General features: G+C 45.3%; 11 protein-coding genes across 11 annotated transcripts; 4 read left to right on the top strand and 7 right to left on the bottom strand. All coding sequences in view use genetic code 12, as the record gives it.

Annotated features, from left to right (window-relative positions):
• Positions 1-2,834: 2,834 nt before the first annotated feature.
• Positions 2,835-3,377, top strand: CJI96_0001204 (uncharacterized protein; the record flags this gene model as incomplete). Its single annotated transcript, XM_029033215.1, has 1 exon — positions 2,835-3,377. One exon carries the CDS (start codon positions 2,835-2,837, stop codon positions 3,375-3,377), a length of 543 nt encoding a protein of 180 aa, XP_028891807.1.
• Positions 3,378-4,854: 1,477 nt separating this feature from the next.
• On the top strand, positions 4,855-6,531 carry SRP54 (RNA-binding signal recognition particle subunit SRP54; the record flags this gene model as incomplete). The annotated part of the gene is made up of 1 exon (XM_029033214.2): positions 4,855-6,531. The coding sequence occupies one exon, from the start codon at positions 4,855-4,857 to the stop codon at positions 6,529-6,531; it is 1,677 nt and encodes a 558-aa protein (XP_028891806.2).
• Positions 6,532-7,277: 746 nt separating this feature from the next.
• Positions 7,278-10,967, top strand: MHP1 (Mhp1p; the record flags this gene model as incomplete). The annotated part of the gene is made up of 1 exon (XM_029033213.2): positions 7,278-10,967. One exon carries the CDS (start codon positions 7,278-7,280, stop codon positions 10,965-10,967), a length of 3,690 nt encoding a protein of 1,229 aa, XP_028891805.1.
• Positions 10,968-11,076: 109 nt separating this feature from the next.
• On the bottom strand, positions 11,077-11,436 carry CJI96_0001201 (uncharacterized protein; the record flags this gene model as incomplete). The annotated part of the gene is made up of 1 exon (XM_029033212.1): positions 11,077-11,436. One exon carries the CDS (start codon positions 11,434-11,436, stop codon positions 11,077-11,079), a length of 360 nt encoding a protein of 119 aa, XP_028891804.1.
• A 113-nt stretch (positions 11,437-11,549) lies between these two features.
• Positions 11,550-13,004, bottom strand: CJI96_0001200 (uncharacterized protein; the record flags this gene model as incomplete). Its single annotated transcript, XM_029033211.2, has 1 exon — positions 11,550-13,004. The coding sequence occupies one exon, from the start codon at positions 13,002-13,004 to the stop codon at positions 11,550-11,552; it is 1,455 nt and encodes a 484-aa protein (XP_028891803.1).
• A 144-nt stretch (positions 13,005-13,148) lies between these two features.
• Positions 13,149-14,576, bottom strand: SAM51 (Sam51p; the record flags this gene model as incomplete). The annotated part of the gene is made up of 1 exon (XM_029033210.2): positions 13,149-14,576. The coding sequence occupies one exon, from the start codon at positions 14,574-14,576 to the stop codon at positions 13,149-13,151; it is 1,428 nt and encodes a 475-aa protein (XP_028891802.1).
• Positions 14,577-14,887: 311 nt separating this feature from the next.
• On the bottom strand, positions 14,888-15,943 carry THR1 (homoserine kinase; the record flags this gene model as incomplete). The annotated part of the gene is made up of 1 exon (XM_029033209.2): positions 14,888-15,943. The coding sequence occupies one exon, from the start codon at positions 15,941-15,943 to the stop codon at positions 14,888-14,890; it is 1,056 nt and encodes a 351-aa protein (XP_028891801.2).
• A 150-nt stretch (positions 15,944-16,093) lies between these two features.
• ERG11 (sterol 14-demethylase) lies at positions 16,094-17,668 on the bottom strand (the record flags this gene model as incomplete). The annotated part of the gene is made up of 1 exon (XM_029033208.2): positions 16,094-17,668. One exon carries the CDS (start codon positions 17,666-17,668, stop codon positions 16,094-16,096), a length of 1,575 nt encoding a protein of 524 aa, XP_028891800.2.
• A 705-nt stretch (positions 17,669-18,373) lies between these two features.
• On the bottom strand, positions 18,374-19,444 carry HMS1 (Hms1p; the record flags this gene model as incomplete). The annotated part of the gene is made up of 1 exon (XM_029033207.1): positions 18,374-19,444. The coding sequence occupies one exon, from the start codon at positions 19,442-19,444 to the stop codon at positions 18,374-18,376; it is 1,071 nt and encodes a 356-aa protein (XP_028891799.1).
• A 1,424-nt stretch (positions 19,445-20,868) lies between these two features.
• On the bottom strand, positions 20,869-23,205 carry CJI96_0001195 (ferric reductase family protein; the record flags this gene model as incomplete). Its single annotated transcript, XM_029033206.2, has 1 exon — positions 20,869-23,205. The coding sequence occupies one exon, from the start codon at positions 23,203-23,205 to the stop codon at positions 20,869-20,871; it is 2,337 nt and encodes a 778-aa protein (XP_028891798.2).
• A 2,001-nt stretch (positions 23,206-25,206) lies between these two features.
• Positions 25,207-26,508, top strand: RMT2 (protein-arginine N5-methyltransferase; the record flags this gene model as incomplete). The annotated part of the gene is made up of 1 exon (XM_029033205.2): positions 25,207-26,508. The coding sequence occupies one exon, from the start codon at positions 25,207-25,209 to the stop codon at positions 26,506-26,508; it is 1,302 nt and encodes a 433-aa protein (XP_028891797.2).
• Between the last annotated feature and the right edge of the window lie 480 nt (positions 26,509-26,988).

The following is a 26,988-nucleotide window of genomic DNA, read 5'->3' as shown; positions in this document are numbered from 1 at the left end:
AGTCACATTCGCAGCACACAACATTGACGTCGTTAAGATCTATCAGAGGATCAGACAAGATCTCTGTTGTGTGATCCAAAACAGGAGGTATGAAATCCTCAGCACTGTGATGCGCTGCGAACAGCTTGGGGCAATCCACGGACACAATTGAAGCATGCCTTCCGTTTGCTTTGCCTGACGACCAACTCTTTGAACTCCTCCTTGAGGGCATACCAAACGACGGTGTGCTCAAGCTCCGCTCGAAAATGTTCGCTTCATCGTTACTGTAAGGCGAGTTTCGTTGGCTCTTTATATTTGTTGCCGCTTGTGGCGACGGCCATGACATCGGAGAGACAATTGGGCTCGAGGCACCTTCTTCATGTGGTAGAAGTGCTATGTTGGTGGCCAGTGTATTTAAAGGGTCGGCCATGAGAATATAAGCGTGATATTGGAGTAACAAAGATGGGAGTTTCGAACTAGTATGTAGTGCAATGATTCGATGATATGAAAATTGTATCACGCAACCGTTGCCTATGTGGTAAAGGGTGGGCTTTGATGCAAAAATAGGTGGTAATAATGTTGGTTGCGGTGGTTGAATGATTGTAAACGCAAGAGAAATTTTCACCTACCCATTGATAATGTGTTATATATGCATCTTTCCCCCAATGACACCGACACCCATTAGGTCAAGTGGTAGATAATCAAGCGTGACCGTAGTGCACACAGCTTGGGGAAAGGCTTGATGAGAAGTTTTTATTTTTTCCCTTCCCTGCTACTGTCGAATGAGGGCGACAGCTTCGGCACAGGTTCGCGAACTGCACGACGCATGGAAAGCCCACGTTAGGAAACCCATGGCAATCAACCCCATCTTTAACAACGGAGCACGATTCGTATTCTCAAGGCACTACGTGCTTGGGCACCCGTCGTGACCCCAAAGTCAGTGCTTAAAGATTACCAGTCGGAGAGCGATCACGAGAGAGGAAAATTGTCAGCATTTTTCCAGTCACAAGGATTTTCCCACACTGCTGCGAAAACAGCTAATTTCCTTTTGCGGTGCTGAGTGACGCTCGCTGTTTGATTGATGCAATTTCCTAACTGACAACAGTGGACCAGCGCACAAAATATTCCTTTGCCAAAATGGATGGCCGACGCCCTCTTTTCATTGACCCTCCTCAATTCCCTTGCTTTGACTTCGTCAAGTACATTGCCAAATTTTGCTCCCATATTCCGTGCTGGCAACAACTCCTTTCGAGTTGCCCTATAACTTGTAGCTTGCTGAGTGCGAACAGCGTCTGTATGCGGGCAGCGCTAGTGGTGAGATTTTCGGTCATAAAGCCGAAGAAGGATGGAAGCTTCCGCAAGGAAGAATGATCAGCATAGAAAAAGTGTTTCTTCTTTGCTCGTGATCGGTCGACCATTTCGTGGTGAAACGGCGTCTGCATCCAGACGTTAAGCACCTCTTGATCGTGGATCAGAAAAAGGCTCTCGCGGTATCGGAAGCCTGAGCCGTGCCGTGACTCTGTAATCGCATCACCGTAAAAAATCACCTCACCTCCTAACTGAATGTAAGGGAGCACTTTCACTGTAGTTGAAAAAAGGAATCTTGGCAACTAAAGGCTGATTTAGCGTCGGCAGAGCCCTTGAGAAATAGAAATTCCGGGGCCAGATTACGAGTTTCAGCTTGTGGCAGCCGCTTCTGTTCCTTTCTTCCTACTTCGTTGCCCGCGCGACAGGTGCCCAACACTTCAGGAGTCTACCTGCGGAGACCCACACCAGGTCGCGAGAGAATTATGCCAGAGTCAACCAAAGTATTCGCAAATTCTCTAAGTCGAACTTCTTTGATGTCACCGGCACCGGTGCGATTCGAATTCATAGTACAGTGCCCAGTGCCAAATCGCAATCGCTGCTTCGTAGTTCCACATGATTTGCTCTTTTTCTACTAGGACATGATCTTACAGCGGGCGACGATAACAGGCGTCAAAAAATTCCCACGCAGCAATAGATCACCACTTGGCAACAAGCGTACCCTCAGGCCGACCCTTATCTGCTAACTCCATGTGGACCCCCCAGAATGCGCCATTAAAATTTCACCTCCCCAATACACTCAGGTGTCTGGTGCTCAGAGGCAAACTGATACCAACTGTATGTCATTTGCTATCGCACTTGAAACCGAATAGATATGGCACCAGTCACGTGGGGGCAGATTTGCGTTGCAAGTTTTGGAGTTGCATGCTTTATCTCCCAGACTACGGTCCAGAAAAGTTAGTCGCGCCGGCCATTCAGTGGAGCGGTGCAGACGGATTGTGGAGTTGGGTGCCAGCACGCAGGCGGCTATCAACTGCTTGCCAAACTTGAAAGTTGCAAAACCGCAGATGCATGGCAGAAGAAGTTTTAGAATTAGAGGACCTAATTGCATTTTATCTGAACTATACACGTTTGGATGAATGAGGTTGCTACAATTTTTACTAGTTGGTGTCACAGGGCCAAATTTTGATCAAGGTGCTCGCCGCTTACGGCCGCTTGTGTGGGGATATGGTGGAGAAGGTTGTGGGTGGTAGCTTGTGGACGAGTACGATATTTTTTTTTCTTCTGAAACTTTTTTTCGCCTTGCGACTCGGGCGCACACTTTGCTCGTTTGCCTTTTACTTCATTTTGTGGGTCCTTTTTTTTTCCAATGTCGCAGAATTTGCGCCGATAATGTGCTCTCATTGCCGAAGCTTGACCGGTGGAATTTCGCCCCAGTTGTGCGGGGCGTCTATTTGACGTTTTCCATGGAGCTTATCAAAATGATAAAAAGACACGATTTTCCGAGAAAACAAATTATAGTTAACTAATTCTTCTTCTTCTTTCGGACCATGCAAAAGTCAAGCAAAAGAATCAAGCTAGAAAATGAAATCTTCTCCAAATCCATCAAGGACATTGAGAAGATGTTTAGCTGTTCCGTGGTGGAAAGCGAAGAAAGATTCCACAAGAGACCATCTACACTGGCGTCGGCCCTGCTAAATAACACGCGGCTGGATATCTTCAGTGATCATGTTTTGAAAAAGACAGCGTTCGAATACGACTGTGTGAATCTTCTGTTGATGGAGTCGCTCAGCGAACCAGATGATGGAGCCCCGGAGGAAGCCGATGTGTGCTACAGCAAGGTTCAAACTTTGCAAGTGCCTACCTTGCCATCGTCCACGCTAATACCGGGCCAAATCACAGCAACAGCGCCTTCGCCAGGCCACATTCCGCTCGATTTGCGTGACGATTATGAGTATTTCGATGCTAAGCACGCAGCAGGGTTCGTGGAGTCGAGTTTTCACATCCCTCACTACAAGAATTTGGAGAGGGACTTGCGAATGATTGATCAAATGCTTTCTCGTCCCTTCCACAGAGTGCACGTCGTCAAGTGAGAGTTTCGGTGAAATTTGGAGTCACCAACAGGGTAAGCACAATTTTGCACCCAATTGGCGACGTGCATTATGTGGCGCTCACAGGGTTTACAGGAATTAGCAAGCATCGAGAAGGAAACGGTGGTGAAGCCAACAGTACACAAAGCGTGTTTGTGGCTGCGCAATGTTTACGTATGGAACAAACGACAAAGGGAATAAAGCAAGCGTCACAGGGGAAGCCCAGGGACCTGTTTCAGAACAGTATAATGGGCGAGGTCAATAAAGGAAGAACATAACATAGCTATTACATTCACTTGATACTGTAGCTTACATTCTCTAGATATGTAATTTCAAGTCAATCGCTTTGTTATCCTCAATCAATGTATCCGTCAAAAAAAAAAAAAAAAAATAATAACTGGTCCATGCCCAGTTGGCCTAGATTGACCTTATCGGGTGTGTACTCGTATTGTGCCCAAAGCGCGACAACGTGGGGATATCTAAGATAAGATAAAGATGAGCCACACTCACACATGGAGACTATTCTCGCAAACGTGAAAATATTTGCTCTAAAAATTTGAGATTAGATAGGGAACCCCTGATTGCTTTTTGAGGTGGGGGCGAAGTGTGCCGGCCACAGGAGCTATAGATCCTCTGCAGAGGCTGAGCGGGTCTCGGAGTCATTTTGTGCAACCACCCCAATCAAAAAGCGACTGGACTCACTTTAAGATCGCAGCATGGCCAAAATGAGTGAAGGTGTTGAGTATGCTAAATTTAAATGTGGGAAGATTGTGTACGTAATGTATGGGGTTGTTGTCTTAAAGATGTGGAGACTTTGTGACTAGCATTATTTCAAATCTTCCAGATGAAACTTCTCTACTATGCGGAGACATCAATAATTCATCAGTGATCGCAATGCAAAGGTTATCCTCACGGCAACAGTGTTCCTGGCAGGAGCTGATAACTGTTGCCTGAAAAGCGCAATATGCGTCAAGAAGGTTCCTCGCAACCAAAAGGATCTAGCGCCGTAGTAGTGAAAATATGCGGTAATGGATGACCGGATTTTTTTTTAAAAAAAATAAATTCGAAGACTCTCTTCAAGTTTTTGTGCTTGAGCAGGATTACTAATTCAGTTGCCAATTCTGTATTGTTATACGGCGCTCGCATAATCTGATGAGAAGTTGTGAATTGTTTAGTTTCTCTGGAATTATTGAGGAGGCAGTTATAAAAAAACCATTTACAAAAGAAGGAAAAATCCGACATTCCAAGTTATGCTACCTCAATTGAGGTTTTACCTTTTTGACCATTTCATAGTGTATTTGATGTTACCATTGCACGTTTGAAGCTTCCTTAACCAAATCATTTTTTTGCACCCACTGTACTTCCCTATGGAACACACCCGTGCATCTCACTTTGATGAACTCACCATTTTTCAGTGGAGACAGGAAAGTTTTATTGAAACCTCAAATCTTCAAGTCACCGACGCCAAACTTAATCAAAAATGGTGTTAGCAGATTTGGGCTCGCGTTTGAGAAACGCCTTAAATACAATCAACTCGGGCTCGGAGTCAGAGGTCCAGGCGTTGGTCAAAGATATTTGTACCGCATTACTAGAGTCAGATGTTAATGTGAAGCTAGTTGCGAAGCTAAGAGACAACATCAAAAAGAAGTGTGCCTCCGAGATCAAGAACGAGAACGAGTCTTCTGCCAACAAGCGCAAAAAGCTTCAAAAAATCGTGTTTGATGAGTTGTGTGCGTTGGTTGACTCCCACGAGGAGCCACCAAAGCCTCAGAAACTCAATCGTTCAACACCCAAGGTTAAAAATAGCAAGAAACCAAAGAAACAGGCCACCTCACATGTCATCATGTTTGTTGGTTTGCAAGGTGCTGGTAAGACAACCTCTTGTACAAAGTTAGCAGTCTATTACAAGAAGAGAGGTTTCAAGGTTGGATTGGTGTGTGCCGATACTTTCAGAGCAGGTGCCTTCGATCAATTGAAACAAAACGCTATAAAATCATCCATTCCTTTCTACGGTTCCTACTTGGAAACTGACCCTGTCAAAGTTGCATATGATGGTGTTAAAAAGTTCAAAGAGGACAAGTTTGATATCATCATTGTCGATACGTCAGGTAGACACAAGCAAGAACAGTCTCTTTTTAACGAAATGGTGCAGATCGGAGATGCAGTGCAGCCAACCCAAACAATTATGGTTATGGACGCTTCGATTGGTCAGGCAGCTGAGGGCCAGGCTAAAGCATTTAAGGAGTCTTCCAACTTCGGTTCGATCATCTTGACAAAGATGGATGGCCATGCTAAAGGTGGTGGTGCTATTTCCGCAGTTGCTGCTACACAAACACCAATTGTGTTCATTGGTACCGGTGAGCACGTTGGTGACTTCGAAGTGTTCAAGCCATCCACTTTTATCTCGAAATTGTTGGGCATTGGAGATATCCAGTCTTTAATTGAGCAAGTTCAGCTGTTGAACCTCCAAGATGACGAGGGCCATAAGCAAACAATTGAGAACTTCAAGGAAGGTAAATTCACGTTGCGTGACTTCCAAACTCAGATGAACAACTTCATGAAAATGGGACCCTTGACGAATATCGCATCCATGATTCCTGGCATGTCTAGCATAATGAGTCAAATTGGCGAGGAAGAAACTTCCAAAAAAATCAAGAATATGGTTTACATAATGGACTCGATGACTACGAAAGAGCTTGATAGCGATGGCAGAATTTTCACAAAGGAGCCGGAGAGAATTTTAAGAGTTGCACGTGGAGCTGGTTGCAGTGCTGTAGAGGTTGAAATGGTTCTACAGCAGCAGCGTATGATGGCCCTGATGGCGGGTGCAGCCAAAAACATGGGTGCTGGAGCAGGTGGACAAATGCCGGGCTTAGGAGGCGGTGGTGGTGCTGCTAACATGCAGAGGATGATGCAACAAGCTCAACTGAATCCAAGCTTCATGCAACAAGCTATGAGCATGCTTGGAGGAGGTGGTGGCGGTGGGTTAGGCAACATGGCTCAAATGATGAACAATCCTCAAATGATGCAGCAGGCCCAGCAGATGATGAGACAGAACCCGAATTTAATGCAACAAGCTCAGCAGATGATGCAGAACCCAGGAATGATGCAAAAGATGATGCAGCAGTTCGGTGGCATGGGTGGCGGAGGCATGTAAATGGCTACAAAATCAAGAACTTTGCTTGAGATCGATAAATTCACGGACGTAATGTGCTCAAAAGAGTTCAAGTGGAAACATTTCTCGCAGTATAACAGCACTTAACGATTCTGCCATGGTATTTTCAGGAGCTCTAAAGAACGTTGGCAGTGTATTCGAGGCTTACCATGAATACAGAATCCTGAAAGCAATCGAAAGATTAGAAAAACGTTAGGTTCAATTGACCTTCATAATTACTGGCATCAATACAAGCATGTGTATGGAAAAACAGTGGTAAACGAGGAGCAACTCTCAATGCGGCCTTTAATGCAGTAAGATCACTTCCGTAATTCTATTACGACGAGGCGACGAGACGTGTCATAATTGTAAATTGTCTCCTCAAAAGACCCCAAAATGGTCAAAGTACAGCAACAATATAACCTTGCTTATCTCCCGGACATTTGAACAACTTGGGCAAGCAGTGTTCCCCACCTTAGAAAAGCCTCACTTGCACCGATGCCAGCCTAGTGATCAAAAAAGTCACCTGACATTCGAGTGAGTCGGGGTTATATGCCAGACGATAATGTAGCACAGCACCCTCTCTTTATACCAGTACATCCCCATCATACATAACCGGTCAAAATATTGTGAACATTCGTATATCTAAAAAAGGTGGTAAGCACACTTATTAGCCAATACAATAACTGCATAATTCACCCCTGGCATTTTCGGCATCTTCTTTTTATTCCTCGCAAATCAAGCCCAGCATGTCGGAGGAGGACGAACAGAGAGGAATCAACTGGGACAAAATCCATCACATGGTCGTGGAGAAGGGCAACACTTGTATCAATGGGATTAAGCTTAAAGATATTGATTGGTTCTTGAGAGATTCGAATGTGTCGGCCAACATTGGTCAGACAGACTCCGAAACACATGATCCCATGGAACCTTCGGACGAAAGCACCATCAAGACCCCAGCTTCGCCGCAGATGGCAACGACAATCTCTAACAATAATGAAAATATTTCTGGGAAACTGAAGCCCACAATATCACCGATTTCTGAAGAGCCTATTGTTTCTGAACAACCACAGCAGCAACAATCAGCAAAACCTTCAATGCCCACTTACAGCAGGAGGCGATCCAGTGCTGCTAGTTTAGCTAGCGCTAGTAGCAATGGCAGTAGTGCTAGCAATGGAGGGTCTGGCTTCTTTTCCAAATTAAAGCATAAGCTCCATAAATCAGGAACGGATGGTAATTCTCCTAGCTCCTCTCCAAAGAGCCAACCTCAAATGATGGGTGGAGGCGTTGATTTATTCAAAAAAGATTACCAGATGCGTCTATCTAGGCAAACATCGCCCTTGAACTTGTCTAGCTCGCCCGTTCAAGGCAATAATGATGAACACTCTGCCTCTGTATCGAGAAGAAGCTCACAGGACAGCAGCGACCCCAGACTAGATGAGTATGTCAGATTTTACAAGCAGCCTGACCTGCGAAGGAGCTCTTTAAGTCGTCGCAATTCTTCAAGATCACAGAATGGACTCGAAGGGTGCCTATTGAATCCACTTCCACCAAAAAAACAATCCGTATCCTCAGAAAGTGCCCCACAGTCTACGACGTCCAAATTTACTTCACTACTTCGCCGCAAAAGTATCTCTAGTGCGCCCTCTAACCCACCAAATTCTGGTGATCTTCTGGAAAGAGACTCTCAATCATTACACTCTTACGACTCCAGTGGCGGTTCCAGTACACCTAGGCCAGAAACTCTTCCCCAGTTCAAGGGTTTGAAACCGTTAAAGCGAGTCGCTTTCCATTCCCTGACATTCCTTATAGATCCACCGCAACAAATTCCTTCTCGAAATCCTCGAAAAGGTAACGTTGAGATTCTTCCTGGCAATGTTGTGAGAATACATCCCCTCACCGAGGCCGATAAGGAGGCTATAGAAAGATCACAAAAAGGTTTGGGAGGTGGTTTAGTCGTTGGTGGCACTGGTGCTTTGGGTCTCATACGCAAAGATGAGAAGGAAGACTCCGATGGCGATGAGTACGAAAGTCCTCCAGAAAAGGAAGAAAATCCTAAGCATGGCGACGAAGATGATGAGCCAGATACAGCAATAAACCAGCACGCAAAGCTGCTCGGAATCGATAAGCCCATGTTGCACCATAAAGCTCGCCAGGGCTACACAGTTCCAATCAAAAAGATGGCCCTTGACCTCATGTATACTAGGTGTTGTCACCTTCGGGAAATCTTGCCAATTCCCGCTATTGCTAAGCAAATACCGAAGGGCTCAATGGCTCCACTCCCCTTACTTCAGCTTCGCAATCCTAGTCCTTCAATGATTGAGATCCAGACTTTCGCTGACTTCATCCGAATCGCTCCAATTTTTTGCATTTCTCTCGACGGCGTTAGCCTTTCACTAGAACAGTTCAAGATTCTTTTAAGTGCAATGGCATCAAAGACACAACTTGAGAAGTTGAGTCTTAGGAATACACCCATAGATGCAGAAGGATGGTCATTATTATGCTGGTTCCTTTCCAGAAACAGGGTTATTAGCAAGTTGGACATAACCCAATGTCCCCCGCTCTCCGTCAACGTTCTCAAGAAGAAGAAAAAGAAATCTTCGAAGCCTAGCCAGGACGAAGACTTAGTCAGAATGGTGTGCAACAAGGAGAACCGATCTGATATGGATTGGTCCCTCTTTACAGCAACACTCATTGCAAGAGGCGGTATCGATGAACTTATACTCACTGGATGTTGCATAAACGATATCGAGGTCTTTGACAAGCTTGTTTCCCAGGCGATATCACTTAAGACTTATAGATTGGGTATGGCCTACAATCAAATAAGACCGCAACAGATGAGAATTTTGGTAGAAAAATGGGTTCTCACCGGCAAGAGTCGTGGACTTGACTTGGGCTACAATGACTTTCTGTCACCAGCTTATTTGCATACGTTGGTCGATATGACAAAAAACCCACGGCTCTCGACACTTATATCAAAAAGCAACTTGGCTTTTATCAGCTTAAATGCGACCAATCTCAGATTCAGCTCCTTGTTCAAGGACATGTTTGAAAAGTTCATGCTTGAGTTTCCAAAAATAAAGTACTTGGATTTGTCCAATAATCCAAAACTATTTGGGAGCTACTCCAATGGAGAGCTGGTATCAGATGATACTAGTAGCACACCATCCAGCAATTCCAGTGTCTCCGAGCAACAAAAGAGCAATCAAGAGGCGATTTTCAGTTACTTTACGTCAAAATTACCATTATTCCCCAATCTTGTACGCCTTCACTTGGAAAATAATGGTCTATCATCGCAATGTTTGACGGCACTCTCAGAGACTATTCCATTCTGCAAGAGACTAGGCTACTTATCTGTTCTTGGCAATTCACTTGACGTGGTGGCAGGAACTGCCCTCGTGGAAGGACTCAAGAATTCGAAGACGTTAATAACACTCGAGTGTGACTACCACCTTCTCCCAGATTTATTCAAGGAGCGTATTGGTCTTTACACCATGCGCAATATGGAGCGTGTATTGAAGTATCCAGAGAATGGTGATGAAGCAATTAACACACAGAAGGTTGATCCCAATGAAATGTCTCTTACGGAAAGACTTTCGCAGATTTTGTCTCTTAAAGCCGAAGGTAAGCTTGACATCAACTCGCCTGAAGTTAAAGCTTTTATGGAGAGAGCCAAAGAAGACAGGAAGAACCTACAGGCTACCATACAAGAATTGCTTCAAATGCAGTGGAAAAATGAACTTAATTTGGAAGGCAAAGAGACATTGATAAGACTCTTGTTTATCGACTCATCCTTGGTGAGAGGTCTCAAGCTCGTTGATGATTCTTTGGTGCCTGATGAGCAATTCAACGCGGCCAACGTGATCGGATTTAACCTCGTGGAAGATGAGTCTCGGAAAGAAAATGATGTAAGGAACCTTCAGGACAACCACCCAGACGATCCAGAGACTCGAGACTTGCTTGACGCTACTTCTTCATTACCTTACTCGCGCTCTCATTCGCTTACAAGTTTGAATGAATTGAACAGGGAAGAGGGCTCTGTGTTGAAGCTATCCAAGATCAACAAAGATGCGCATCTTTTGGATGATCTTGAAACCTTTTCCGGTGAAGAGCTACGCCAAAAGATTCTCAATGTGGACCTTTCTGAACTTGACCAGGTAATCAAGTTTCTTAACAGAATGAAAATCCAAGGTGTGAGCCTCAAAAGTGTATTTAACCAAGCATCTGGATACGACACGAAGAATCTTTTGGCTGAATTCCATCGGCGTTTAGAGATCTTAAAGAAGGAAGCAGGCGATGCTGGTGAAAAACCGGAACCGAAAGCTGTCTTAATGGGACCCACAGACTCTGAAATTGAACAACGAGCAAAAGAAGACGATCATACCATACAAGAGGCATTCGATAGTGTCTTGAAAAAGTTTCGTCCCTCGCATGAATAATACATTTCGCAAGTTGGTGCTCACTTGCTCCTCGCTATTCATTCACCCATGATAGTTTTGATGTAAGCCTTTTCTTCTCTATTTGCGTCATTACATTTCCTTCCCTATATCAGTATTCGTCGTCTGAAAGACCACGATCTCTGGCAGACCTCGATGGAGCATCATCGTCATCATCGCTGTAGGCCTCCTCGACATTTTCCAAGTCGGCACCTCTAGCTTCGGCCTCCTCGGCCAAATCCTCACAGGCATCAATCCAGTCTGAGTAAATGTCAACTGGCTGCGATAGAGAGTTGATCGCCGTCTGAAAGCTCTGCCCGCAGATTTTGCATGCTAAATCACCAACACCATTCTTCTTGTCCAAAGTACATATGACGGATTTCTCGTGGTTGCAAAACAAGCAGCGGAAAGTCGTATCAAGCTTTTGCTTGATCTTTTTCTGTGGCTTGGCTGCGGCTTTCCTTTTGCCCATGTTTATGGAATGAGTTGTGTTAGCTCTTTGGATATCATTGAGAACGCGAGAAACTCACGAACAGTTTAGGACACACGACACCTGTACACCAACACTGGACACACCGTCGTCTCTTACTGTTTACTCATCATTTCTTGAGCTCTTTTCTTGAGTCTCATTTCAAGTCTGTATTTTTCAAAGGCCATTTTCTCTGCCTTCGAATCAGGTGGTGGTTTGGAAGCTGCAGGTGCTGGAGATGGCGAGTTTGATCTGCTGAGCGTGGTAGGACTTGCGATTCCATTAGCTGGCAGCGTGTAGCCCAAGTTGATCCTAAGCTTGCTATTGTATTTTTTGTTCATTTTCCGGCCATATTCGTATAACTTCATGTCATCCTTCTTGTGCTCGGCGAGTTTGAGGGCATCCTGGAAGATCAGATCTACAAACTGCGGGTTCTGCTTCAATTTCGCAGCAATTGGGTAGTGAAGAAGCAACGACAAGGCCTCCGAAAAATCACATACAATTAACTCGGATTTGATGTGCACCAAGAGAACCACAACCAAAAATGCAATTGTATCCGGTACAAGATCCAGCCCAGTGTGAGCATCCATCGCAGCTAACTTGTCCCAGAGTAAAGACGGAAGTTCTAGATCGTTCCCCAACTCCCGCAAGAGCATTAGCCTAAAATAGCGAATGACCCATAGTTGCGACTCTAAACGTAGCTTTGTGACCAAATTATAGTGGATTAGTTGATCAACTTTCATTAGGTAAATGTTGAAGACGTTAATGGACGCCATAAGGTCGGCTTCACTGGCAAAAAATTGCAGAACAACACCGCTGGTGACAAAAAATCTATTAAATATGGTGAACAAATCATGCTCGAGGTATTTCTCGTCATATAGCAGAAGAATCTGACGGTCATCTGCCGAAACAGTATTTGTTTGCGGAAGCAGCACCAGTTCCTTCCTCATATTGAGAAACATGAGTCCTAAGATTTCGTGCATGCCCTGCTTATATCCGATTGTAGGATTACATTTCGCCCACACGTAAAGGATTGAAACCATTTGTCTCTTTCGATCTAGCGCTTTCGCACTATTATCGTGGAAGAGCTTCTCACCCGGGAAGAGTCGCTGAACGTCCATGATCAACGTCATCAAGAGATCCAAGTCCAATTCTGTTGTTGACAGTCGCAGACTCGAATGAGCATCCTGACTCAACGGATCGTCTGCGACGTTCTCTATTCTATGAAGATGCACTAACGTTGGGTTTGTTTGACGAGGTCCCTTAGAGCTTCGTGTCTGCGGTAGATAGAACTCATTATCTTCGTCTAGCAAATGCCACTGGACGCTCATTTCTTGCTCTTGGCGAAGCTTATGGTAAACAACACGAGACAGGGCCAATTTTTGTTCCCAATCTCTGATAGTGAGCGTTTCAGTGATAACGCAGGCTTTCCATAGTAAGAGTCTAGAGTAGTACTTCTTCGCTGGAGTGTACTCATTGCGGAGCACTGAGGAGCGGAACGCATCTATACTGCCTTTGTATTGCTCTATAGATAGGAGAACTTTTGAGATGATCTCATTCTGTTTGATCATGCCAGAAGAAGTGCTAATGGTAGCGCACTTGTAAGTTTCCAAAAGTATCACCACTACACAGGGGAAGCAGCGCGGGTGCAAATCACTGCTTGTACTCTAGAGCGACACAGCAATTCGGATTAGAGATCTTCATTATTTCCTCAATTAAGTTCTGTTTGTGCCACCAATGGAAACTTCCAACTGAAACCCATCTCTTACACCCACAGCGTCGGAGGATCGGTATCTCTGAGAGACAAAGTACCCAACATCAAAGTTGACCCATTCGTTGAAGTACCTGAGACCAGCTCCTCCACTCAATGCAGCGCCTGAGCTCGTGGCCAACACGTCCTCGCCAACGTTTCCCACGAGTCCTGTAGCATAGAGACGAAGTGGGTCACCTTCGGTCCTCTTACGCCTCAAGAGTTGGGGTAGCTTGCTGTAAAGAGTGAGACCTGTCTTATAGAATTGAAGACCACCTTCAGTGTTCACACTGTTACGTGCGAATCCTCTGAAGGAATTGTAGCCACCCAAGTAAAATCTGTCGGATATGTGAAGCAGTTTGGAGCCGTTCGATCTAGGAATGTATATGTTACCTGCCTCGTTGAAAATATGAGCGGTGATTGCGTTGTTGAAGAACGACTTATACAAATTAAGCGATAATATCAGCTTGATGAAAAATGACAGCCCCTCAGCGAGCTCCTCTTGCTCCTGGTCTGAGCTGATCTCGTTCCGTGCAACTGCAGAAAATCCGTTCTTGGGGAAAACCTTTCTGTTAGAATCGTAGTAGGAGACGTTATTGTATGCCAAATGACTGACAACGGACAGTTTAAGAAAGTTACCAGCAAATTGCTTGACAGAGTCAACAGCACCATCGTCAATGTCATACGCGGTTCTTTTGTTCAAAGATAACCCTGTGAAAGCAGAGAGCAAGTTCGTTTGACTCGTGTAGGACACACCAATGGTTCCTCCTGTAGTCTTGACAGAGTTCAATTGCCATGCTCTATTGTTACTTTGAGAGTGGTACAAGTCAAACACAAACCTGTAGCTGGGGTCACGTAGATTGGACACAAATTTCATGGATGAGAGAAGGTGCTCGTTAGGCTTGTAAGGTCTGTAGTTGACGCCCACATTGATAAGTTCAGCATTGTGGTTGAAGTTGTTGTTCAGATACCCCAACTTGACCTCGAGGTTATCCTCTGTGTTGAAACCCAACGCAGCATCACCACCAACTGAAGGCGTTCCCTCTAAATCAAACACAACTTTTGTAGGAATCAGCTTTTCTCTGTTGTAATTCTTTGATGGCTCAGGAACTGGGTGCAAATAATCAACATGCAAAGAAGACTTAACAGACTTAAATATGTTCGTTTTAAGCAAGTTATTCTGACTCTCGTCCACAGTATGCAACAATTGACCCAAGGTGTAGTCACTACGTTCAACCAAGGAATGCAATAGTTTTGTGAAAAATTGTCTCAGAAGGTATTCACCACCTTGAACCTCGACCGAGCTCAAATACACGGGGCGAGACGATCTATTCTCCAAAGCATCCTGCTTAATTATTTGAGTCAGCAATTCTTGTGACGGGGACGTTATCATGGTGGTATCTGTGATTGCTGGTATCCTTCGAAGTATACTATTGCATAATTGGTTACATGGTCGTGCGCACTCTACAGGACAAACGGAAAGCATAATCACGCTGATCCAGGGGATACAGAGAATATGTGAATATTCAGGATTTTTTTGGAATCATGCCCATTCCTATCAAGAGACTGTTGTGATACATATCTACTTGAGCAAGTTGTCATAGCCTTTAAATCGCACACTGTTGGTCATTTTCGCAGCCAATGGTCCTACAACGAATTCAATGGATTTAGCGTTGTCTTCGTCTACTACCCTCTAAAAATAATCTATGTCCGCTCGACAACGGCCCCATCATATGCTATATCAAGTAATTCCCACTTGCACTCCACGCCGTTCTCCTTGAAGATGCCAATCACCCTGTCGGCAATAGTCTCATAATTGTCAGTCGCCAAGCACAAGATAGTTGGGCCAGCGCCAGAAAGACAAATGCCGCAAAGGCCAGGGCTCAGTTCTGGTGTAAGTTCTTTCAATACCCTGTCAAGCCCCGGAATGAGCTGCGCACGGTATGGCTGGTGAATCTTGTCTCTCATGGCCTCGTAGATGAGCTTGTGGTCCGGTTGTGGGAGAGTCAATGCGGTAGTCAAGACTGCAAGTCTTTGCAAGTTGAACACAATGTCTTCCTTGGTGTACAGAGATGGAAGAACCGCACGTGCATCGTCGGTTTTAACCTCAAACATGGGGATAACGGTAACGCACCTAATCTGCTTGTTCCAGTTGTATTTGACGTATTGGCCGATGTTCTGTGGCGGAGCTCTCGTCTCGTGGAGCTCCACGGGGGTGTCGACGCTAGGCAAAATGTGCTCCATGGGAACGTTCTTGGCCAATGTTTCTTCATCAGAGAGCTGATTCAAGTATGATCCCACAAATCCTCCAAGCATAGCTGCCGCGATGTTGTCTGGGTGTCTTTCTATTAGCAAGCAATAGTCAAGCATTCTTTCCTTTGAGAGTTGAAGCTGTCCAATTTCGTTGCCCAACATCACTCCTCCCACGATAGCTGCGCCAGAAGAACCTAGTCCTCTTCCAAGCGGAATTGGGTTAATGACATGAATATGGGTTCCCTTTGGGAAGTGCTTGATCCCATTACAGCGCATGACATATAAAGCAGTCTGCGTAATCAAGTTCTTTTCACTTCGAAGTGGCACATGTTCTGCTCCATCACCTTCGTAACTCAATTTGACAAAATGCTGATCGTCCGATGTGTCCACAGAGGGATCTGTGGAGACCTGGATCTCTAAAAAAAGGTTTAGTCCAATTCCCAAGACATCAAAACCGGGCCCAATGTTGGCACTGGACGCAGGAACCTTCAAGCTGAACTTGGACATGGATTTAGGCTGGAGCTGGTTTGGTGAAGAATTCGGTATACATAAAAAACTGGCCTGAGTCACCACTGTATGCACACCTACACTATTATTGTGCACTCTACGCATATGGTGATGTGTTCTATGGCATTTTGCAGCCTAATCCAAACCTATTTAGTAAACACAAGTCTCTCTTTTCTCCCACTCGATTTCTGCTGGCTCCATTGGTAGCGTCACCATCGACTGGTAGTCGACTGGTGGAAGCGATCCATCCTTCTTGAACCTCCACTTGATGTTGTACACATAGGTAGCTAAGATGGTACCCAATTGCACGTAGGCAAACTGCTCACCAATGCAACGGTGTCTACCACCGCCAAAAGGCAAGTATGGCGAAGAAACACCCTTGGTGACTTTACCAAACCCGTAGTCGACAGCATCGGTGTCTATATTGCTGGAGGTTTCCTCGTCCCATCTGTGTGGGTCGAACTCGTTGGCCCTGGGGAACCACTTCTCGTTGGTCTGGGCGTAACCTGGGGAGACCATCACGTAGTGACCCTTAGGCACAACATACTTGGTGTTTGGAACCACGAGTGGGTTCATGACTTTTCTGAAAATGGAGTGCAATGGCATGTGCAAACGCAACGTCTCCTTGATGGTCTGGTTGATCAAAGGCATCTTCTGTAAGTCGTCGTAAGCCAAATCCTTTAAGCTGCCGCCCTTTTCAGCCAAAACTGAAAGGACCTCATTGTAAAGCTCCTCTTGCAACTTTGGTTGCTCAGCTAAGTGCAACAAAAACCAGGCAGACGTGGAAGCTGAAGTGTGCTGACCTCCCATCAAAACACCAATCAACAAGTTGGCAACCTCCTGATCGGTCATCTTCACGCCGTCTTTATACGTCGAGTTTGTCATTAGCGAGTCGATCAAGTCCCTGTCAGGAACGATGTCACCGGTCTTTCTTCTCTCGTTAATCAAGGACATGTAGGTAGCAGAGATCTTCTGCTGAGCAGCGTCTCTCTTCCAGTAGGCAGGCAAGGGCAAGTGGGGGAAGACGAAGTTGATGGGTGTGAAACCTTTATCCAAGTCGGAGTACAATTTGGCGAAGGAGGCATCAAATCTGGCTCTCATGTCATCACCCATCAACGACTTGGAAGCAGTTAAGATGGTCATCTCAGGCTGAGTCTTCATCACATTGGCCACGCCGTTGTTACGTTCGTTCATTTTGAATTGGGAGCAAGCTTTGAAGTAGTCCAAAACTTCCTCTTGGATTCTGGGCACGTACCTCTGGAAAGCTTCTTTCGTCAAGGCAGTCTTAGCAAATTTCTTCTGCTCCATCAACCTCGAGTTGGGACAGTCGTAAATGACACCTTTCCCGAAAACTGGAGTGGTCAAGTGGGAATAAGCAGCCTCGGCAGAAACATCCGCAAGCTTAGCGTTCAATACAAACTCGTGTCCCTTAGGTCCCAAGTAAACCGTCATAACTTTTCCTAACATCACGAAAGCAAACACATCGCCGTATTTCTCTCTGCACAGCTCGAAAAATTGATATGGCTGCATTCCGTAAACAACAGCAGAGCCCACCCATGGCACCCAGTGAAACACTAAGGGAGCTCTGTCTTTTCTGAGAGAGTAGACAAACTGCCATACAAGGTTGTAGACGATGGGCACCAAAATAAGCACCGCGAGCTTCACGGGCACGGGCAACGCCGAAAATCGGTCGACAACATCGACGATGCAGTCCTTCAAGGCCATAGCTGTCAAAGGTTCTTTTGAAAATTAGCGAGTGAAAATGTTGAACTCAAGTCGATGGATGAGGTTATATAATGGGAGTTAAGGAGGACCACTATACGATGGTGTACGGGTTTCTTTTAGGGCATTGTATTTACGCGACGACTCATTTTTAGTGGGTTCATTTTTGGCTGCAAACTGGCGCGTTAGCTGGCTGTTTTTGGTCCAAGAGTAGGGCATTACAAGTAAAAGACTTGAAATGACAAGATGAATGGGTAGCTTCTAGGCTTGTGTAAGGATGTCGAGGTTCATTCTGTTGGTGGAAATTTTTCCCTCCATTTGTCTGTATTTGCTTCTCCTCACCCAGCATGCATCGTTTAGAGTCAGCAGATAACCGAGCGCTGCGATAGGCGAGTCAGGAGACGATGAAGAAAGGGGAATGACGTGTTTGCAATTGGCTAGGATCACTAAGTGATAATCTAATACACACCAATACGTCAATTTGCTTAAGAAATTACTCGCCATATGTATTTCTATTACCCAGATTATGTAGGGCATTGGCTGTGGATCCGTATGCACAAAAGTTATAGACAAATAGAGAAGAACTGAACGAAGCAATATTGAATGAAAACTGAACCCTGATTGCTGGGAAATGCTGATATGATGGTATTAATGAGATGCGGAAAAGAAGTACGGGGATCAGCCAAGCCTGGTGTGGCACCCCAGTGATTAGCGCCCGTCTAACAAGCTCTCATCAAGCTGAATGCCCATCATCCTCGCTCTTTCCACAAGCTCGCGGTGTTCCATCTTTATTCTTTCGTTTTTGCGCTCGAGGAACTTGATGTACTCGATTGATTTGGCCAATATTGTGCCCTTGTTGAGCTTTCTTGCTGGTTCCAACCCTTCGAGGTCCTCGTCATGGTCGAAAGGCGGAGAACTCATATCTTCCTCGTCCTCCTCGTCTTCTTCACGGGAACCTACCGAGCCTGAACGGTGCTTATGCGCTTTCTTTGCAATCACACGAAGCGTGGGGACCAGCATCTGGAGCGCCGTGAAGCGATCGTTGATCTTGTTTCTGTACCGCTGCTCAATCAAATTATGAGCTGACTTCGCTCTGACCGGCTGCGGTTTGTTGGCTATATGGCTAGGGGTCGTTGCTGTGCTCTCCTGGTACGAGTTCCCAAGAGAGCTTTGTGAGTCCTCATCGTTCCACTTCTTGATACCCGTATAGTTGCCTGAGATGTACTGAGAGCTTCCGTAGGAAGGCATCGCATTCAACGTACGTCCCATGGACCCGTTGAGTGACTGCGGCTGTTTTTGCTGGGAGGAGCGGTGATTCAAGGCTAGACCTTGGGAGGAGGAAAGATTCCCCAGGTTCAGCCCCAGCGAGCCCGCCGAGTTTGTGTTGGTGTTATGCTGGCCCATGTTGCCATAGTTGATTGGATTCAAAGCCCCAAAGTCGTTGGCGAGAGCAGGACTCACAGCAAATGGCTCGTAAGGCGCCATTCTGTCTCTGTCGAAATCTAGTCCCGGATGGTCGTCCAAGATAGGGGTGTTTTGCATGCGTGGGTACGAGAAGTCCATATTGGTATTGTTGGCGGGATAAGTGGGATCAGTAGAATCGGTGTTGCTATTATTCTCTCCTTCTTCGAAGATAGGACTGAAAGACTCTGGTTGGTCGGTGAGGTTGGAAGGATCAAGGTCTTGCTGTGGAGGAGGTTCAGCGGGCCCATGGAAAAGTGACGGTAGCTGAGGATTATATAGCCTTGCGGACTTGCGATGATCGTCTGGAGAATACATGAAGAAGGTGGTGGGGTGCTGTCTTTACTCCGGGAGGTTACTTTTTCGAAGAAATGTGGTAGCAGTGTCAGTGTGTGTACTGCAGGAGGCAGGAGATCCTTAAGCAGAGCAGCGGTCGGAAGAAAATAATGGTAAAAAATAATGACTATATGGGATATAGATTCAGCGCAAGTGACTTGTCCTGCTTTTTCCGAATACACGCGGAGTTTGCCGAAAGACACCTGGTGGTCATGTAAACAAGAGGTTCTCGAGGTAGCATATTGGCAAGGCTCTCACTGCGCAGTGAGAGAGCGAACCTGCAAGAGGCTACGCATTTTTCTCTACAGAAATATCCCATTTCTTTTTTCTTTTAGAATTTCGTTTCCTGAAATCCTTCACTTTCTAGGCTTAAGCAACCAAGGTTGACTTTCCTGCCAAATCTAAAATTCATCTCGAGCCTGGTTCCCCTTTGGGCTGGGAGACTGCCAGTTTAACCGATGCGACTGCATCACTCCACTGGATCATACGATTTATCAAGCAAAGGAGCGAAAAAACGAAGTGAAACACCCTCAGACGCAGGAAACACAAGCATCCACAGTGAAGGAGCCAAGAGATGTCTCAGATTAACGATGAAAGGGAACGGTCCAACAGGGTTTGACGTGAAATTTGGTGATATGACACTGACTCTAGTTTGTGGTTTTCGTTATTCTTTTCTTTCTTCTGTGCTTCTTCTACTCGCCTACACTCTATCCATATAGTCAGTCACCTGTGCCCTCTCCGTTGTTTCCTTGCACCACCAAAGACCGTATATGCCAGGGAGGGATGAAGAATTTTTAGCGCTGCCTTTCAAGCGGCGCATAAGGTATGTAGGGTCCCCGGGAAGCCGTTTGGGCTAGACATTTACGGGGGCACATCCTCGGCTCTTGCCTAATATGGAGCCATTTTGCAACCATTAGTGCGGCAGACATCACCAAATGTCAGCCATGACAGCGTCTCTTTGAGCCGCCGCTTTTGGACAGATCAAGGTTACTTCGCTTTTACGGAGCAAGACATCTCCCCACCGGGCGTGTTGATTACTGCTATCTACCTATTTCCAATCGCCGAGGTTGGACATCCACGGTTGACATCGAGGGTTCCGCTGGATGCAACATCAGGAGCAAAATGACCGTCTTTACTTTTTCTCTTTTCTTTTCATTTCCCTTTTTACTTCCAATTGGCTTGGCAACTCTTTCCTATGCCACGGCGGTGCTTACTTTTTTCTCAGTGGCTAACGGGTCTAGGGGATACGCCACACCAGTTTCAGCACCACTCCTCATTTAAACCTTAAAATGGTGGACAGATTCGGGATCTGGCCACTGACACCTAGATCCAGATGTGGAATATGCCACAGCGAAGCTTCTACACTTGACTACGCCGCCACTCAAGTACTATCTCGGACCTAAGCTTCAAATCCCGAAGTTCCTATCGTTCGCCTCTACAAAAGCATCGCAGACTTTACATTCATGCCCATACCTGCAACTGGTCGTAGAAGTCGACCCTTTCTCGGTGGAGTAGATCGCTTTCAACGCTAAATACCTCACGTCGTCTACCATGGCTGGATGGCCACAAGTGACAAACGCCGTGGAGCCTGTCGCTTCGTCAATACTTTCCTCGATAACCTTCGAGATGCTTGGACGGCCTTCAAGGATTTTGATGTGTGAGAGACTTTGGCGTAGACAAGCGAACAAATCTGACTTTTCGATATCAGCTTCAGACTTCAGCTCTTTCTCGTCCTTCTTGTCACTTGAATCTTTGGAAGACTGGTCAATTTGGGTGTACTTTTGTAGCACGTCTGCCAAATCCTCACAAGCATCTTGCCTTTCGGGTCTGGTAATATAAATAGTAGTCTCGACTGGTAAATGCTGTAAAAGCTTCAACTCTTCATGGAACCACGCAATGGATCTCAATTCTCGTATTATCCAGACCAACTTGATCTTTTGATTTTGAGTTTGTCTCTTAGCTGCATTGCGAGCCAATTCTAGCGTTTCTGCGAAAATTCCTGGAATACCATTGCCACCAGCAATATATGTGACACTGGAATGACGCTGCACCGGACTAGTCTCTCCGTATGGACCCTCCACGGCAACTCTCATAGACAATGCCCTACCGGGAACTTTTGCCAACTTCTTCCCGAGGCTCTTTGTAACTCCTCCCTTTACTTTGCAGTAAAAGATTATATCGCTTCCACTCTCCGAAGGTACCTCGACGAAAGTGAATGGATGTGATTGCCAGAAATACCAGCTCAGGCCAAAATGTAACCAGGAATGGCCGCCTGGGATTGATTTCCAATGTCTTGGTTTCGATACGGTCACCTTCAAAGCATCTTCCGAAATGAGTTCAACCTTTGCAAGAGTGAACCCAAAAATAAAGATCCTGAAAACTCGGACGAGACGATCAAACCCCCAAATTGCAAAGATTGGATATACCAATTGCGGGTATGAGAGCACGGAAATGTGCTTCCAAAGACCTGCCACAAAGAAAACAGCAAGAATGATATGTAAAACCAAAAATACTTCATAGTAGGCTCTCCGAAGGAATAGAAGACCCTGGAAACAAATAATGCCACCACATGCGATTGCAACGATGCCCCAAGTGACATACTCCTCGGCCATTTCCTCAGCGTAGATTCCATCCCAAACGTAGATCGCTGAAAAGCATACGCCATGGGTGAATGACATGGCCACCATAAGCCTGGCAATCCAGCGATGGTAGACTATAAAAGTTGCAAAATCCCAGCGCGTGAGCCATTGCAAGAAGTTGTTTCTTCCACCAAAGAGAACAAGCAAGGGAACCATGATGGTTGCAATAATACCGGTTCTGTCGGCAACGAAACGAGTGATGGCCTCCTTCTTGGTTTTGAAAAGTGGATCGTGAGGGATATAGCGAATCTCAACAACCATGAGAGCAAAAACCAACCAAAAGAATACAAAAAGAAGGACTGACTCAAGTCTTGATGGTATAAGGAAGCTAAGGAAGCCACCCAAGAAATCCTGTTGTGTCAGTCTCTTGCGTGTAACCAACGCAGGCATGGTGATATGCTTTCTCCATGCTCTGGAAAACTTGCCATCGAAGTAGCCTCTTAAACCTGGGAACAAAACCACGCTCCAATTTGCAACTGCTGCAACAATGAACACTAAAAACCAGTAAGACACTGCACCTATTCCGTAGTATATCGAGTGATCGTAATTTCCCAAAAACACCTCGTACGATTTACGATAAAGCTGCTTGGCTGTCTCGTTGACTAGGAGCGGTGTGGTCATGTTATCAGCGGTCATGTTAAAGTTCGGATTGGTCAAGGCTGGGTCTGTGGCGCTGCTTAGGTAATAATCCAAGGAACTCTCAAGCTGCTCATAGCTCACCTTCACTTCGTAGTATTTTTCACAGTATTTGCTATAGTAGCTAGCAAGATCTCTAGGTAGAGTGTCATTTTGGGCCAAGCAGCCGACAACTGAGGCCCGGGCATTCTCGTTTGAGCAATAGCATGCGTAGTCTGAAGGGATCTGGCAGAAGAGATATTGAGAATTCAAGTAAGCACAAGACAAGAAGGCAATGCCTGCTTCGCCGTAGAGCTCCAAATTGCTCACCTTGGCCGATGCCCCAAGAAGAATGAAGAAGTAAAGCAAGAGCATAAGAGTCAGACAAATAACAAGATACGAAGGGATCAAGGGACTTTTATAATCTCCACAAAACCCGAATCCGTCTCGTAAAACGGATTCTGGCTGGAGGCGAAGCCCGATTGACATGAGGCGTTGGCGTCCGTTGAAGGCATTTGCCCAATAAGCAGCCGGTTATCTCTCACCATCTTTGTGCATAGATGCTGCATCGGCTGGAAAAAAAAAATTGCAGCCAATAGGTGAGTCGCAGAGGCCTGGGCGAGGCAGGGGCTTTTTACTCTACCAATTTAGACATTTTCATGTTGATGGAGTTGAGAAAAAAAAAAAAAAAAAGAAAAAAAAAAAGAATAGAAAGAATGCAAAAGAGGCAACTGCCTTCATCTTTCTGACTTCAGGTCTTAAATCTTTTGCGATATCTTAGAAAACTTTTGTCAAATCGACGAATGTGTCAAAGTTTGACAGTCTTTTCTTGGCCGCGTTGACAGCGGTTGGGTGCAAAAAAAAGTGGGAGGTGCGAAGAGACGAAACGCCCCTACCTTTTGTGAGGCTCTTGCATTTGCTGAAAATTTGCATGTGGTCTTTGGCCATTTTGTGTGGAAAAGCCCCTCTTATTTTTCTTGCCGTTCCTGTAGATCCTCTCAGATAAGCAAACGGCGTTCCGGGAGCCTCCGCGTGGGGGAGAGATTTTGGTGAGGTTGTCAGGATGAAGAAAAGCATTCGCTGTGGTGATGTGTAAATTATTTATGATTCTATCGAAAGTTTAGATCATACAATGTTTCTCCAAGAGCTTCGCGAAAGAGTAGGTACTTCCGGCCAAGGCATTTTCAACAATTGCCTTGTCTGCTGCAGGGCTCAGAAAGAAACGCCTAAAAGGGGTTTTGACAAATTAAGTCAGGCAGCCAGTCAGAGGTGTCACAGTATTCACGGCATCAGTGGAGACCTGATTGCAGATCTGCTGAGGGGCGGCCAATGACAATCAGGTGGCTGATTCTATACCTTCATGAAAACTTTCACTAGGAGTTAGGTTGACGCTCACTTTGGCCATAAAAAACAATGCTTTTGTCAGTGGAGTTCGCCGCTTCTCACGCACAATGCCATACATCATACACAATTGCTGGATGAGATCGAGTTATAAAGGACGAATTGGTGTTCTCGTGAATGTAGGAGGGAGAGAAACTCACAAGTAGACAATTGACTCCATACTTGAGCTCTCTTCTGTAGTCGCTGCAATTTTGTTTTCCACATCACCTTAGTCATTGGACTAAGTGTTTCTTTTCGCTGCCCTACGAGCGACATCAAGAGTTTCGTAAAAGATACAAAGATGAAAAATTTTATCTACAATATACGTTGCCTATAAAGGGTCATATGCTTCAATGCCTCTATAAGAAGTGCTATTGAGAGCCGATTGAGCTTTCTCGAGCAACTTATGATGAATTCTGTCTGCCAGAGCAAGTCTATGCAAGTTTTCTAGTAATTGCATTTGCAAGAGGGCCAGGCTACATACGATCTCAAATGGCACCTAGAATCGCTATGTTCCAGGTTGGCCCTGGCCTTACAAATCGCCGCTTACATGCTTTTGACACATCTCCCGAAAAAATTTGAAAGTCCTCTTTCCCACAAAGTTTACGGAGCAAACAAATTACTCTTCATACAGAGAATGAAATATGAGCTGTGATCTCTGTCAGTTAATTAGATATTGTCATACTGTTCTTAGTGTTGGCCCAATGTAGTAGTCAATATTAGGTACTTTCGCAACGACTTATCTAAGAAGTTGATGGGATTACACGCCACACACTTTTTTGTGCTTGACACTTGATGAAGTTTAGATTGATTTAGGTTCGAGAAATGCAGAGGAGAGTAGCATTATGTGGACTAGATGATGGAATTTTTTTTACTGATGCATCACCTTCACTAGTGAGAGAGGTGATAGCATGGAGTGAGGATCAACACTTAAGAAGCCACACAGTCTTGTGTACTTGTTGATCGATAGGAACTCTGTTATATGGCCTGAGAACCCTCATTATCATCATTTCGTTGAAGAAATGGCCAATATTCTAAAATTCACAGTTTGCACGTGACCTCATCGGCCATAGATTGCAGCCAGATGCCTGTAGACTTTACATCTCCAACATGTCTGATCTTCACGATCTCTGCAAGTTTGCGTCTAGACCAATTACTAGCAAAGCTCTAGATGAGCTAAAGCATTACTTAAAAGCAGGCATTCCTGCCACTTACACCATTGAAGAGGCGTACAACTACACACACGGCATTGATGAGGATGCCCTGACTACCACTACTCCATTGCATCTTATAGCAACTCATGTTCCCAAAAATCTTTCTGAAGATGAGATGAATGTTGCGAATGACATGGTTACGGTGCTTTTCGAGTATGGTGCAGGCTGGTGTCTTACTGACGTGAATGGAGATACGCCTGGATGCATACTCATCAAAAGAGGTTTGAAGGAGACGCCTTTGTACAAGCAGATTGTCGATGCTGGAGTTCGCGCCGAGTTGCTCTTGCGGAAGGTAAGTGAATTTGACATGGAAGTCCTTAGCGATGACGAGGTTCCTGAACTTGTCGACACAGAAAAGGCATCTCTTGAGACTGGATTAGATGCAGAGGTGGAGACTGGAAATGATGCTGCTGAGAACACAAAAGCTGAGGCTGAGGAGGAGGAAACGAAATCTCAAACAGAAAAAGAGGCTGTCGATGAGACGAATGATCCATCGTTCAACCAAAAGGCATACCTTGAGTCCAAGCTAGAGTACAAGGACGATGCCTTGATCACTGAGGAGGGCAAAGACGGCGTTATGATGTCCTGGGAAACCGATATCATGAGAATAGGCTGTGAGACACTATTCAAAACTGCTGAAGACGCAAAAGATGTCAACGTACTCAATATTGGTTTTGGTATGGGCATTATCGATACAATGATCAACAATAAGAAACCTACGAAACATTACATTTGTGAAGGCCACCCTGATGTTCTCAAGAAGATGAGGGAAGAGGGCTGGTTCAACAAGCCCAACGTTGTCGTTCTCGAGGGCCGCTGGCAAGATCAACTAACGCTCTTACTTAGCTCTGGCCAGGTTTACTTTGATGGCATCTACTACGACACTTTCTCTGAACACTATCAAGACATGCTTGAACTCTTTGACTTTGTTGTCGGGCTCCTCAAACCTAGCGGTGTCTTCTCCTTCTTTAACGGTTTAGGTGCTGACAGACAGGTGATATACGAGGTGTACAAGAAGTTGGTCGAGATTGATTTGGGCAACTATGGTCTTCAGGTTACTTTCAAGGAGGTCCAAATCCCACAGGAAACTTTGAAGAAAGGTAACGAGAAAGACGAGAGTGTGTGGGACGACATCAGAAGGCCATACTGGCTGTGCCCCGTGTACTACCATCCGGAGGCTACATTTCAGGAAATTTAAAGGCATGTTATCGAGGTAATCTAGATCAAGTGTTGTGAAGTGGCAGGGGTTTTGCAGAAAAGGTATCTCTGAGACCTTCTGGGGCTTGGTTATTCACCAGCATCGTTGTGGTGGTGGATTTAAAATTGACAAGACTTCATTTGTGGATACACCAAAAGACCTCAAATGTGGCATGGTTGTTGTCTCTGGTATTTCAAGACCTCTTTTCAACAAAATTAGGTTTAACTAGGCAGGAACACTTTTTGGCTGATACTATCATTGTATGCATAGCATATTTATAGAAAATTGCAACGTACGTCAAAATACATCAACTAGCAATGGTAACTACATAACTGGGGCTCCATTGTGACAGTGTAATGCTGCCGACTATTCCCTGCTAGTATTTCCTTTTCAAAATGACCACAGTGGGTAGATGATATCAGGATATATGTAATGTAGAATGCGTTACCTGACTACTATACATAGCTACTTCCTACAATC

The sequence above is a fragment of the Candidozyma auris genome, chromosome 1, assembly GCF_003013715.1.
Source record: "Candidozyma auris chromosome 1, complete sequence".
In the NCBI taxonomy this organism is placed as follows: domain Eukaryota; kingdom Fungi; phylum Ascomycota; class Pichiomycetes; order Serinales; family Metschnikowiaceae; genus Candidozyma; species Candidozyma auris.
This window is presented reverse-complemented; position numbering and strand designations above follow the sequence as displayed.